This window comes from Grammomys surdaster, unplaced genomic scaffold (assembly GCF_004785775.1).
Source record: "Grammomys surdaster isolate TR1022 unplaced genomic scaffold, NIH_TR_1.0 208, whole genome shotgun sequence".
NCBI classification, from domain to species: domain Eukaryota; kingdom Metazoa; phylum Chordata; class Mammalia; order Rodentia; family Muridae; genus Grammomys; species Grammomys surdaster.
This window is the reverse complement of record NW_021604653.1, coordinates 328,599-343,107: the sequence shown is the minus strand read 5'-3', so window position 1 is coordinate 343,107 and position 14,509 is coordinate 328,599. Positions and strand designations below refer to the sequence as shown.

Here is a 14,509-nt window from a genome sequence, read left to right as displayed (position 1 = left end):
TATCTATCTATCTATCTATCTATCTATCTATCTATCTATCTATCTATCTATCTATAGTTAGCCAGCCACTTAGATATAGATTAATTTTCTCATTATTATATAAGCAAGAGGAATATAAAATATTCATAAACTTAATAGTAAATGCTTAAAATTTGAAGAAAAAATCTCAAAAACACCCGAACATACAGAAGATTATTAAAGTCATTTTTACCTCACCATAATTACAAGGAAAATCCCAAAAGGTCTTATGAATCCAGATGAGTTGATGCTAATGTTCATTTGGAAAAGTAAACATAAAGGCCTCAGAGTGTGGGATTGACACACAGTTGGCTGTAAATGGATTTCTTTTTAGAGTGGTGAAATACTCCTAAGTGTTAGGCTGTACTACTGTCTGTACAGTGGTGAACTGTGTTCTTTAAATACATGAACTCTTCTTAATAATAAGCATGTAAAAACAGCTCAGGCTAGACTGAAAAGAAAAAACCACCAGGGGACAGGTCTGGCTTCATGTTTAAGCAGTGTGGTATTAGTACTTTAACGCCCTAATGAAACAGACTACTCAATTTGCAAGTCCATGTAACAACCTAGCATATAAGAAAAATGGCTTCTCAAGGTCTCTGTATCGAGTTGCTGTTGGGATAACTAGACAGCTGCTGTGTGGAAGGTCACATGACACATGCAGTTGGGAAGTAGAGGGGAGTGTGCATGCGGATGCTCAGCTCAGGCTCTTCATTTATTCAGTCAGGATCTGGCCTGTGGGATGGTGCCACTCACTTTTAGGTCCGGGTTCATATGTTAGGCATCCTAGTCTAGATAGATAGTCCCTCACAGATAAGCCAAGAGGTTTGTCTCCCACGTGACTAATGAGAATAGCCATCACACTGTAAGCCACAAATAAAAGTCTACCACCATCAAATGGCCAGACTATAAAAGGTATATGAATGGTTTGTAAGAAAGAGATTCCATCTGTATTTCTGTGTTTTAATGGACCTAGAGACAGAAGGTGAACAAGTTCTGAGTGATACCTCTGTTTAGTGTTGAAGCCCATAAAGATCTTTATAATCCCACCGTGAGGTACTGCTTTTATTTCCTACTAGTGGCTACAGAGGAAGTCCATAGATTGTACATGTTTCTTTATGGTTACAAGAAGAAATAGCTTCTACTCTGTAATGAAAAAGAAGTTACAGATTGTGGAAGATTGCTAACAATGTTTAGCAATACTGAGAAAAATCAAGTAACAAAATAACACATTTATTATTACTGGGTATTTCTAATGCCCTAAAAAAAATGCCAGATTGACAATACGCTACTGTTAACTATCATGTTGGTGTTGTGACTTACAGATCGTCCTCATTCTCTGCATGTTCCTACTTTGTATGCATAACAAAGACTTGGAAAGTAGTTATTATAGTTCCTAGTGCTCTCGGTGGCAGATGCTCGCCTCTGCCACAGCTGCTGGTTAGCTGGGGCCAGGCTTCTGTGGATGCAAACTGCACTATTTCTGTGTCCTCTGTGTCCCCCTCAGGTGCTGCACTACCTGGCCATGCAGAAGCCTGCAGACTTAGCCAGGCACCTGCTGCCTTGTGTGATTCATGCAGCTGTGCTCAAGGTAAAGGAAGAAGGTAAGTGTCTTAGTTGACAGTCCCTAAGCACATTTCCAAAGAAGGGCTTTGGCTTTGTTTTTAACCGGGGCTTTGATTTTTTTTTTAAAAATAAATAGAAAGTCTGGAAAACATTCCTTCTGTTAAGAAGATTATAAAGCAGATCATAGCCCATTCCAGCAAAGTTCTACACTTCCCCAATCCTGAAGATAAGAAACTGGAAGTAAGTGTTTGTTCTGTCAGGGTCTTACCAAGAGTTCTTCCGACCTGGCAATAATTACTTTACTTTTTTTTTTAAAAGCTGTGTTTTACATTTTCTTTTTACACTCATTTACTGGATGATGAGGTTGATATCCATATGTGTCACTGGATATGTAGAGGTCAGAGGACAGGGGAACTGGTTCTTTCCTTCCTGTGACTCAGGATGTAAGACTTGGTGACAAGCACCTGTCCCTGCTGAGCCATCTCATTGGCTCCTAAAAGGCTAAAAGACTCTCCTTCTCTGTCTCTCAGTGCTTGTGCCTCCCTTTCTTCACTAGGAAATCATCCTTCAGGTTACTACTGTGGAAGCTATAATAGCCCGAGCCCGGTCCCTGAAGGCCAAATTTGGAACTGAGAAATGTGAGCATGAGGAAGAAAAGGAAGATCTCGAAAGGTACTATCGCTTGTACCCCTCCATTTATCCACAGGAGGGCCTGCTGCTGAGAGAGGATGGCATCGTGGCTGGCTCATGGCTTTAATCCCAGTACTTGCAGGGCTGAAGCAAGAGGTTACTTTGAATAACCTGGGATAGGTAGTGAGCTGTTCAGGTTAGCCAGGGCAGAAGCAGCAACAAAAGAACAAAATGAAATATTCTGCCCTCTGATGATAGAGAAAATGTTGAATTCTCTTAGGATCAGAACTGTGCTAACTCCCACTTGTCTGTGGGTGGGTGCAGGAGGGGTTACCAGTGAGGCTATCTGAAGAACAGCCTGACCCTTCCCTCTTCCTCCTCTAGGTTTGTCAGCTGCCTGCTGGAACAGCCTGAAGTGTCAGTCACTGGGGCAGGAAGAGGACCTGCTGGCAGAGTCATCCACAAGCTGTTTGTGAATGCTCAGCGGGTATGTAAGAGTCCTCCTTGGCTGCTCGTGGCCCAGGGTGGTGTTCTGAGTCCCACACCAGGGTGACAGCACAGCAAGGAATAGGCTCCAGGGTTCCTGAGACTTTGAGATGCCCTGGGTTAAGGAAAGTGATGAATATTTCAGACCTAAACTGTGGAAATGAGAAGGCTCACACACTCATTGTTCTAGAAGCTTGTGGGGACTTTTAGCAATGGCCAGAGCTATGGTATGGGAAAAGGTGTGTATAGTCTCAGTTTCTGACTAGTCTGTAATACAGATTGCATCAAAAGGAACAGGATTGCAGGCTGTGAAAACCGTGTAAACAGCTTCAGCACAGGAGGAAATCCAGTTTGGAAAATTATCTTCATCATTCTTGTCATTCATGAAAGTAGAAAGTTAGGTTATATTGATTAAGGGGTATTGGTTACATGTGTGTATATATGTGCACGTGCGGGGACACACACACACATACACACACACACACATGTAGGTGCAGTATTCCTTTGGGGCACATTAATATTGGTGATCCAGGGGAAAGTATTATGATGTGCACTAAATAGAGTTTTCACTGACCTGGAACAAGATGACACTGGAAACAAGAACACCAGCTCAGCCTTGAGATAGTCCTTCTCCGCTGAGTCATAATTTTCTTGCTGTACACATGGGCTTTCTTAGGGGTTCCTATTGCTGTGATAAAACACCACGACCAAAAACAGTTTGGGGAGGAAATCCCTGGAGCAAGAACTCAAACTGGGCAAGAGCTGATGTAGAGGCCATGGAGGGTGCTGCTTACTGGCTTGCTCCCCAAGGCTTGCTCAGCCTGCTTTCTTATAGCACCCAGGATCACCCCCCATACTCCTTATCAATCAGTAAATAAGAAAATTCCTTATGAGCTTCCTTAGAGCTGGATCTTATGGAGGCATTTTCTCAATTGAGGCCACCTCCTCTCAGATGACTATAACTTGTGTCAAATTGACATAAATCTAACCAGAACATGGACTAACATTTGCATTGTCCCTATTGAAAAACTCAAAAATACAGTCAAACACATTGTTCTGAATGTTGAAAGCTAAACACAAACTTACCTTATTGCCTTATAAATTAATGACTTGTAGGAGGCAGCACTGCTCTGCTTTGTCCTCCTCTCTGAGTCTGTTCTCACAAGCTGTGCATCTCCACCATCATCACACAGAGGCTGACAAGAGTGTCTTTGTCATACCCTGCTGCAGCTTCTCCTCAACAGGGAAGACTCAACTCTTTACTGATTTTTAAGAAAATCATGAGTTAAGAAGTTTTAAAATCAGAAATGTCTAGGTTTTTAGTGTTAAGAGTGTTGCTTGTTTGGGGTGATCAGAATTATTCCCCTAAACTGGAGCAGCCTCCTCAGTCCTTCCCTAACTACACAGTGGCTAGAAAACCAAAGATCATTTCAGTCTTACGTCTTACACACCCAAGTATGTCTCATCCCTCGGGCTGCTGTCACCCTTCTTGTTTCTACTTATGTTGTTGGTCACAGCCACGAGGAGGGTGCTGCCTTTTCGGGGTCCTCCTTATGGACCTAAAGTTGTGAGAGTATCTCACACAGTACAACACCTCAGTCTACTCTGGTAGTCAGCGCTTTCAGGAGCCCATGTAATGACCAGCACATTGTTGTGTTTTAACTCAGCTCTAGCTGTCTGGCTCCAATGAACTGTTGAGTTTATATAACTTCTCATGATGCGCAGATACGTTGTACCAGTTTTACTAACGAATGAAGATTTAATTGTATTTAAGGCATAGCTGAATTTTTATAACACACATTAGCTTCATATTAGAGCTTTTCTTCAGAATTATACATTGTAGGCCCAGTGACACAGCTCAGGGGTAAACACAGGTCTGTTGGGCAGTTGATTCTCCAGACCCTACATGGTAAGTGGAGAGAAGCCACTCCTAAATGCTGTCCTCTGACCTCCACATGTGTGCTGTGGCATATGCACACATGATCGCCCCACCCCCAAACCCAAAGTGTAAAATATAAAAATTCTGAACTGTAATAAAGTTGACTGAGACTATATAGGTTTGGGTATGTATATATTTAAATAGAATTCAGCAAAAATGACTGTTTTGGTCCAGTCTTGATAAGGTGAATTATTTCTACACATCTGTCCTTAAATTTACGGTTTGACTGTCAAGTCACCTTTTGAAACAGCATCTTGTTTGAAAGAGTGAGGGTTTTCAGTCATTTCCTCATTAAATGACCCTGCACTTCACCTGTTGGGCCATCAGATGCATGAGCCTGCGCGCTGGCCATGTCTGGCCATGTCTATGTCTGTGATGTGGTTTTGTGCACCTTCAGTACCTTGGATGGAGTCATGGCCCCCACACAGTGCATGCCCTCAAGTCTGCCCAGCTCCTTAGCTCCCTCGGTCCCTTTCATCACTGTTTCTTTTCTCACCTTTCTCAAGCTGACTGAATCTTCTGATGAGGTAACAACATGGCCTTATGTCCCTCATAGTTCTTTGTCCTTCCCCATCCCTCTAACTTCATTAGGTCATCTTAACTAACCATCTCTAACCGGCTGAATCTGGCATCCCCTCTGGCTGTACAGCTTAACGTGATTTCATGTTTCCATTGCCCAGAGAACTTTCCCAAGCAGTGGAATCATGAAAGAAGAACAGTATTGCGTTCTGAAGGCTCTGATTGGCTGCACTGGTGCAGTTTGAATGAATAAGCAATGCCTTCAAGCTTGAACACTTTTTCTCTGTAGCCATTACCGTGGCCATCTGTTAGCTTGCTGTCACATTAGCTGCCCAGCAATCAAAGCCAGTGTTCCTGGTTCTAATTTGGCAAGAAAATCTGAAAAAGAACTGAGAGAGCAGAGATAAAAAATCGCCTTTCCAGACTTGAGAGTAAGTCTGTCCTGTTAACGTCTAACTCTGACGTGAGTCACTGCCTGCAGATATGCAGGCACCAGTGCAGCTCTGCCATTGCTGAGGAGCCCCGATGCCCTCGCTTTTCAGAGCAGAGTGCTGGCCAACCCACCTCTGCTGCCTCACTAGTGCCCAAGCTCTTTCCAGCTTTCTGCTTTTCTGTTCTTGTTCTTTTGAGCAATCATAACACACAGTGGACATAATGCATTTCCAAGTAACGCAGGTCATTGTGTGTTTGTGTTTATCCATCTGCCCTTGGGTAACTTAGCTTTCAACTGGCTCTTGAATTTGGTGTTTGGTTCTGTTCAAGGCTGCCGCAGTGGCTCTGCCAGAGGAGGAGCTGAAGAGGTCAGGCTGCCCAGAGGAAAGAAGGCAGACCATGGTGTCAGACTTCCCACCACCTGCAGGCCGGGAGCTGATCCTGAGGGTCACTGTGCCACGGCCTGCTCCCTATTCCAAGGCCCTGCCACAGCGCATGTACAGCGTGCTCACCAAGGAGGACTTCAGACTTGCCGGTGCCTTTTCCTCAGACACCTCCTTCTTCTAGGAGGAGGATGAGAGGCAGCTCCTGCCATGGACACCTGAGACAACTTTGTCAAACCAGCAGCAGGAGTCATACCAGCATCCAGAGGCATCTTTAGTACCAAACTTGAGCCAGATGGATAGATTTGAGGTGTCAAAGACTTCCACCTAGAGGAGACGGCCTGTGTTGGGGAACCACACATCAGCAGGCCTCTCACCTTGGGGAGATAGAGTTTGTTCATTCTCCTGTGACAGTCATACAGTCATCTGTGTAGAAACTTAGTGGCTATCCTTATTAGTATTACACATGCAAGATAGATTATCTGTTAACTAACATTCTGGATATTTGGTGTAGAGCCTTTAGTCCCAGAATCTGTGTTTTTAAACTGCCATGTGACATTCTGTTTCTTCAGTCACCAGATGGATGGTCAGCTTTATTATGCTATTTGATGAGCATTTGAATATTCTAGGAGGAAGACTAGAATTTCAGTTTGGTTTTAATGTGTCACTAACCAAATGTATTTCTTTTGATCAATCTGTACGTGAAATGTGGCTGCAGATTAGCGCTTTCTCTCTATGTCTGTCTGTCATCTGGGATCTCTTGGTCCTCTTGGTTGCAGCCCTGCCTTTGCACTTTACTTCTCTGCGTTGCTGGCTAGGGATGGTATTTAATGACATCATATGAGCACATGTTGAGCACACATCCTGGGAACATAGATCACCGTGCAGTTAGAGAGCTGTGATGTGTGAGCCGAGGCTGTGAGTGGGCTGCTTGGCTCTTGTAGCTGTGAGCAGTTGGGGCTAAAGCACCCAGTGCGGGGGTGATGGCTCTGTCCTCTGTGCAGCTCAGAATGCATTCAGTATGCTGCTGCGGGACCTCTCTTTGGTGATTGTAAATTATTTGGGGACCTAAAATTCCCACTTGAATCCAAAGTAAAAAATGGTTATGCTGAAGTGTAAATTCCGCCTATGTGTTTTTTAAAAATTAATAGACCCGCACAAACCCTGTGTTATTTTTGTAAGAATAAGAGTATATATGTATATTTATCTGTATGGTGTGCACAGACACATGTCTGTTTGTGAATAGGAGGGCCAGGGGCCCACACCTAGACTTCACAGTGCTCTTTCCAGTGAAATGCTGGACTTTGCTTCTTAGAAACTCATAGATACGGGCTGAGGCCTGAGGGCCAAAACAACTAGAAGACAGAACACTGTCTGCTTTTCTGGGTATTGATGACAGAACTCTACAGTGTGGGGTTGGTCTAAAATAGCATTGTTTATCTAATAAAATGGACTGGTGTCTACATGGCGACTTGTGATTTTTCTCCCCGAGAGCCTTTCTGTTACTTCACTGTTTCTGCTGCCTCTGCTCTTTCTAATGTCACTGGAAGTGTCTGCAGAATGTCCTTCATGCCTTTTGAAGTGTGGTTATCCGTTTTTTTTTTTTTGGTCTTACTGCTATTCATTTCAGACATTAGAAAATACCAACTGTATCAGTATTGTACTGATGACATACAGACAAATGCTACAGCGTGTAAAAAAGCTAGTGTGCAATGTCCCCTTTCCTCTGCCCTTCCTGAAGGTGGGGAAGACTGAACTAAGGCCACCGTAGCATAGTTGGCCCAGGACAAGTCCATGAAGTGTGAAGCACAGAAAACTCTGAGGTATGCTTAAAGGTGCTGCATGCATCCTGTGAGCCCGCCCACCCTTCACTAGTGATGATCGGGGGTAAACCGTGAGGGGAAGGGTTGGTGTCAGGCTCAGGGTTGAGACCTGAAAAACAGTACCTGCGGGTGACTCCTGGCGCACGTGTACACATCTATAAATAAAGTTTAAATAAAAATCTCAGAGAAGCACTAGCTGCTCTTGTAGAGGACCAGTTTCAGATCTTGGCACCACATGGTGGCTGACAACCATCCCTGATGCAGTTCCAGGATCCAGCACTCTCTCCTGCAACATGTGCACATATATGCAGACACAGATGCAGGGAGAGAGAAGGAAGGAGGTGAGCAGAGGAAATGGAGGAGCAGAACATGAATCAGTGTCTGCTCACACACAGACTGTCCTTTTCCTCTTTCCATTCCTTTGGCTGCTGGTCTGTGGAACAATGCCCCAACCCCACCCCATTTAGATAGATTTTTATCCCTTTGGCCTTTCTGTAACAACCTCTGGCCCCCAAGACACCGAGGGCTCTGAGTTATAAATTAAGTCACTTCTCCATCCAATCATGAATAAGTTACCCATTCTCTTCCCCAAACATCCCGAGGCCCCATAGTCACCTGTGTCCTGCTGTGGGACAGGGCATGGGCTACTATACTGTGACCTGTCCTTTAGAAGCGGACACTAGACAACTTTTGCTTATGGGAAGATATAGGTGGCTTCTTCCAGCCACTACATAGACCAAAACTCCCAAGTTTCCTAGTCCTTGGGCAAAGACTTGCAAGGACTATTGATTAACCTTTCTGATTTCAAATTTTGGCTTAAAATAGGCTTAGCTTTTGCCAGAGTTATGTAAGGAAGGAACTGTATTCTTAGTAGCCCACTGGCAATCTCCTGCAATATCTTGCCTACATGAGACATGGAAATATTTTTAGAGTGTGAATATCCCAAACACTCTACACTCTTCTGGGACAGTGAAAGAGTAGGGTGGTGGGAGAGGACAGGCCTCTCTCTGGCTGTAGACAAGTTGACCTTAAGGCTTAGAGGTTGCGCAGGGACCCACCTGGTCCATGTACTTCACACCTGTCATTGCTCCTGTTACTCCAGGGAAGGACTGTAAGCAACAATCTTTTGTCCCATGCTATCAAGTTAAATTCCAAATATATGTAGTGATTCACACAAGAGAAGGGTCTGGACAGATCCCTCTCTGGACAGAGAAGGGTCAGCTCTATTCACTTGTAGGCACTGTTAGATCTATGGCAAATGATCATTTGTCATTTGGCTAACAAAATTGTGGTCAGAGGCAGACCCAGTGAATCTGGCTGACACCCCAATGTGAGATGCCAACTGTCCACAGCTCCATCTCTCCAACAGGATCAGTACAAAGGCAGGCCCTTTGGATGTCCAGATCTCAATGCAGTGGCCACTTACTGCAGACCAGTGCACCTGAGAGGTACCACCTAGCTAGAACATTAACCACCCCATGGCATGAGTCTGGGGGGGAAGGAGAACCTGTCAAGCCCACAGGCTGCACAAAGGCCACTCTGGGGGACACCAGACACTTGTCCCATAGGCATCAACACCAGCATAAGCCACAGGAAGGATAAGAGACAATTGCACTGCGACATTCTCATGGCTTTCCTTTTCTCTTTCTGTGAGATCCTGAAACTGCCTGATGGGAGTGTAGGCTTTAAAGCACTCAGGATACAGGCATATGCAAGAATTCCTTAGTCAAGACTCGAACACCACAAAAACTTAGTCAGGCGTGATAGTGCACACATTTAATCTTAGCACTCCGGAGGCAGAGGAAGGCAGTTTGAGGTCAGCCTGGCCCTGATCTACAGAGTGAGTTCCAGGGATACACAGGGAAACCTTGTCCCCAAAAAACAAAACAAAATGAACAAAAACTTATTCTAAGAATTGACATGGGACTACATATCCTGCACTGCAAAGCTCACCAGAGTGAAGAGGTCTTGTTTTTTGTTTTTTCCTCTTCTTTTGTGGTACTGGAGATGAAACCCAGGGCTTTGTACACACTGGGCAAGCAGTATACCACTCAGCTACTCCCCAGAAAAACAGCCTACAGGATGAGAAAAACCATTCTTGCCAACATATGCATCAAACAGGCAATTAATATCCATGATCTATAAAGAGCCACAAATACTTCTGGCTGGAGAGATGACTATTATAGGCACCGGCTGTTCTTCCAGAAAGAGGATTGATGTCTACAGCAGATATTTAAAAACCCCTCTTCATATGACCAAGAAAAAGGAATTCAGGAGCAAGGCATGGAGAGATCCCATCTCACACACACACACACACACACACGGGTCAGACTCAGGGAGATTCCACCTCACACACAGGAGCTAGCCAGAAACCTGCATCTTACACAAATCAGGTGACATTCCACTGTGATACTTTTTCATGGCTGACTGGAGTGTAATTGGTACAACTCTGGAAATAATTTTGTATTACCTAAGATATCAAACAAGCATGTACACAGCCTCGAGACTGAGTCTAAAGGTCCTAAATAGTGTCAGTATCACCTGGGCACTTATGAGCAATGCAGATCATTGGGGCTTGGGAGATGGCTCAGTTTATATTGATAAAGGACCAAAGCTCAACCTCCACAACCCAGTAAAAAGCCAGTGAGACTGAGACAGGGAAACCCCTGTAGCCCACTGGCCAGCCATGATAGCTCCAGGTTCTGTGAGAAAAAAGCCTTTCTCAGAAACTTAAGGTAAGCTGGCAACATGTAGCTTTTGTTATTTCTGAAACAGAGTCTCTCTATGTAGTCCTGTCTATCCTCAAAATCCCCTAAGTAGACCAGGCTGGCCTTAAACTTAGACTCCCTGTCTCTGCATCCCAAGTATTGGGATAAAGGTGTGCGCCACCACAAATTTCTTTACTCCCAGCACTTAGGAGTCAGAGGCAAGCAGATATCTGAATTCAAAGCTAGCCTTGTCTAGGAAGTTTCAGGCCAGCATGGGCTACATAGTGAGACCGTGTACTGGAGAAAGAAGTGGAGTGTGATTGAGGAGGACACCTAGCACAGACCTCTGCTCTCTACAGACGTGTGCACACCCTCCCACACTAACAAGTGCAAACACTAATAAAGGAAAAAAGAAAAGAACAAGGAGACATAATTCCTTAGTCACCCTGCACTCCTGGGCAGGGCTGCTGTGTTGAGGAAACCCTCTGGAATGTACCCTAGTCTGTTACAGACCTTTCTGTACGGGATCAGGGCTTTCAGACTCACTACACAAAATCTACAGAGCACACACCCTGTCATCATTTGACTGTAGCAAAGGAAGTATCTACAAAGCAACAAAACCTAAGATCAATATGGTATTAAATACATAGCACTGGGCTGGAGAGACCACTCCACAGAAAGAGCACCGGTTGCTCTCAGAGGACTCAGTTTTGATTCCCAGCATGCACATGGTGGCTTACAACCGTCTGTAACTGATGCCCTCTTCTGGCCTCCGAGGGCACTGCATACACAATGTGCACAGACACACACACAGACACGTACACAGGCAAAACACCCCAACACATAAAAATATAACTAATACAACAAAAAAAGCATGGTGCTGAGGGAAAAGCAGCCTTGTACAGTGTCATGCCACCAGAGGCCATCGATCCACAGGTGACATGAAGTTGCTTAGCAACATCGAAAGAGAAAATTCCTCCAACCAGTTGATTTGAGCCAACTGAATCAAACTGCAAATCGGAAAATTCCCTGCACCAGAACAATGTGGGAAATCCAACCAGCAACGGGGTCACAGCACTTGGAAAAACAGGTGAAGCCAGTATGGCTCACACTTTTAATCCTCACGAGCAGGAGGCCACAGCAGAATTGCTGAGTTGAGGCCAGTCTGCGATACATATATAGCAAGACCCTGTCTCAAAACAAAAACAAAAACAAAAAACAAACAAACAAAAAACCCAACAATAACAAAACAAAACAAAAACCAAAAAAACCCAAAACCCCAGAAACAAACAATAATGACAAAAAGTAGAGGTGACTCAGTAGAAAACCAGTGACATGAGGAATTCACATCAAGCAGCCCTGTCCAGAGATAGACCTTCTCCACAGCACTGTCCAGAGATAGACCCTCTCCACAGCACCTACACAACTGCTCAGCCGAGTGCTTACAGTATGCTGCACACTTCTGGCACACTCCTTCGTGGAAGGGGCTTCATCTGTTCCCTCTGTCATATTCCTGGCTTTTACATAAAGCCAGCTTAGCATCCTCAGAACATCATGTCTCAGTTGACTTGACCATTGCTCAATAGCTCAATATTTCAGTCAGGACAGGGTCCACATTTCACATGAAAGCGGTGAATGGTTTTTCCTCAGATAGTTTATGGTAGCCTGTCCCACTCATCAGGCAGTGAGAAGATTCCCCTTTGGTAAGAACCACATACGAGTTTAATGTGAACATGGCTCCGGCACTGGATCGAACATTAACAACTTTTAAACCCCAGGCTGCTGAGCTGTTGCCTCAACTGTGAGACGCTCACCTATGAATTGTCATCTGTTCACATTCACCTAATTTATTCCTACATTGCTGGCTAAGTCGACAGGTCAGACACTGGGCGCTGGATGTATCTTAGTGGTCGGGCATGCACTTAGCATGTCTGACGCATTGGGTTGATCCCCACCACCAACCCCACATGGCTTTCTGGGACCTGAGGAATTATACTGACAGCTAAGAATGCAGCCCAGTATAGAACACAAAAACTTAAAACATGATAAAACCTCTCTGAAATTGTTTTCTTGTGCAGTTCTCAAGTGAGAACTGTGTAGATGACAGTACTTACCACAGTGCTCAAAGGCTGGACACACCTGCTTTAGACAGAATATACTCAGGATGCACCAGAATCCAAGGTTCTGCCTTCTGCATGTACTTCCAATGGGATTGGGCTGTCAGTCCTATGAGCTCTCCTCATATGCCCGCTTCAGGGTGCTGATTCAAAGGATGCCCACACTTTCCTCTAAGAGACCTCAGTCCTAAAGCCTGCTGCTCACCAAGATACCAGCATGACCAGGTGCTAGACCCCGAGCTAAACATGGCCAGCATGCTCCACACCGGTGAGGCTCCTTACCAACCTGAGCCTTGGCCTCCCACAATGGCTGCCCTTAGTTCAGGGGCAGATTAAGACCCCTTTCTCCACCACTAAAACGGCCTAGCCAGAAACACGCTGAAGTGACAGAAACTGGTAGCTTCCCCACCAGCCCATGAATATCATCAGTTCAGGCATGCCATTCCATCACAGGATGCTATTTGGAGACAGGAGCTTGCTATGGTGACTCTAGATTCCTGAACTCAAGTGATCCTCTGGTCTAACAGCTTTGCTCCCAAACTTCCCTCAACCAGAACTTCAAATTATTTCTGCCAAAGTTAATGTATTTCTGCAAATCAAGAGCAGGGCAGCATGCAGTCTAGGCTGGCTTTGAATTCTGTATGTGGATAAAGATGGCCATGAAATTCTGGTCTCCTTGCCTCCACTTCTCCTGATGAGGCTGTGGTATGCTTCACCCTGTTTTATGCTGTGCTGAGAATCAAACTCAGGGCTTTAGCTTGCCAGACAAGCTGCATAAAGACTCAGCTGCCTTCTTAGCCTGTGGTCTGACATTCACAGAGAGGAAACGGGGTGGAGTTTCAGACAGCTCGGATGCTGGCCACTTTCGGCCTGGCAGGTAAGTCACTGAGAATCCTGCAAGGCTTACTCATGTCATAGAGTGGTCTCTTCTCAGCCTTTAGTGTCCTCTGGCACCATAAGACAAGCTGGGTGAAGTGGCAGACAGGAGTCTCACAGCTCCCTGGCTACAGCTCACTCTGGAATTGTGTCTAGTAGCCTTCCCTTCTGAACCTGGGAGGTTGATTTATTTTTTTTTATCTGACCCCCATCAGACAACTGAGGCCTCTCTACAGATCAGTCGTGATCCTACTGCTCCCCATTCAAATTCTGTGTGACCCAGACATCTACTGCTTTGGTTGTCCAGACCACAATGGCCCCTCAAACTCAGTATAAAGGCCCAACTCCAAAGAATACTTACCCCTGCTTCCCAGACAGGGCAGCGGGCCTGGCAGGGTCCACATCTATGACCAGATGCTCCTGGTTTGCTTCAGTTCTGCTCAGTTTACAACCTGGTGATGATATCAATTCTAGACCAGCTTACCTGAAGGGAGCTACAGCAAACCAAAACTGACCTGTGAACCCAACAGCCCACAGAGCATATTCTGAGCCTTCCAATGTGCTCAGAGAGTGATGGCAGAAAGCTACTTAATAGGCCACAGCCTGGTTGACCAGCCACCCAGGTAGGTATGACTCAACTGGGGCTTCACAGCCTAGTTAGCTACAAGGCCTTTTCCAACCAACCATGGCTCAGCTATTGAGAATAAACTGCACTGGTCTGGTATCCTGGGGCAAGGGTGGACATTCAGTTCAGTCCCATAGCTTCCCACACTAACAGAATATGTGGTTCTGTAGATAGAACTCAGTTGCAAATAATTGAGGGAAGATACTCTCGTCCAGGACTCTGGTCTGTATGAGAGAGAGGATGTGACTGCAGAGAGAGAGAGAGAGAGAGAGAGAGAGAGAGAGAGAGAGAGAGAGAGAGAGAGAGAGAGAGAGAGACAGGATGTGACTGTAGAGCATGTGAGAGAGAGAGGGAGGGGAGGGGGAGAGGGAGGAGAGGGAGAGGGAG

At 45.2% G+C, this 14,509-nt stretch overlaps 1 protein-coding gene across 1 annotated transcript in view; it reads left to right on the top strand.

The window, feature by feature from the left end:
- The window catches only part of Rab3gap1 (RAB3 GTPase activating protein catalytic subunit 1), a 65,881-nt gene extending 58,440 nt beyond the window's left edge, over nucleotides 1-7,441 (top strand). Inside the window, exons 20-24 of the mRNA XM_028771472.1 lie at nucleotides 1,526-1,622; nucleotides 1,721-1,824; nucleotides 2,141-2,256; nucleotides 2,599-2,701; nucleotides 5,921-7,441. Of these exons, the coding sequence (XP_028627305.1) occupies nucleotides 1,526-1,622; nucleotides 1,721-1,824; nucleotides 2,141-2,256; nucleotides 2,599-2,701; nucleotides 5,921-6,157 (657 nt within the window). The 3' untranslated portion in view covers nucleotides 6,158-7,441. The remainder of the gene's footprint in view (nucleotides 1-1,525; nucleotides 1,623-1,720; nucleotides 1,825-2,140; nucleotides 2,257-2,598; nucleotides 2,702-5,920) is intronic.
- Nucleotides 7,442-14,509: the final 7,068 nt, after the last annotated feature.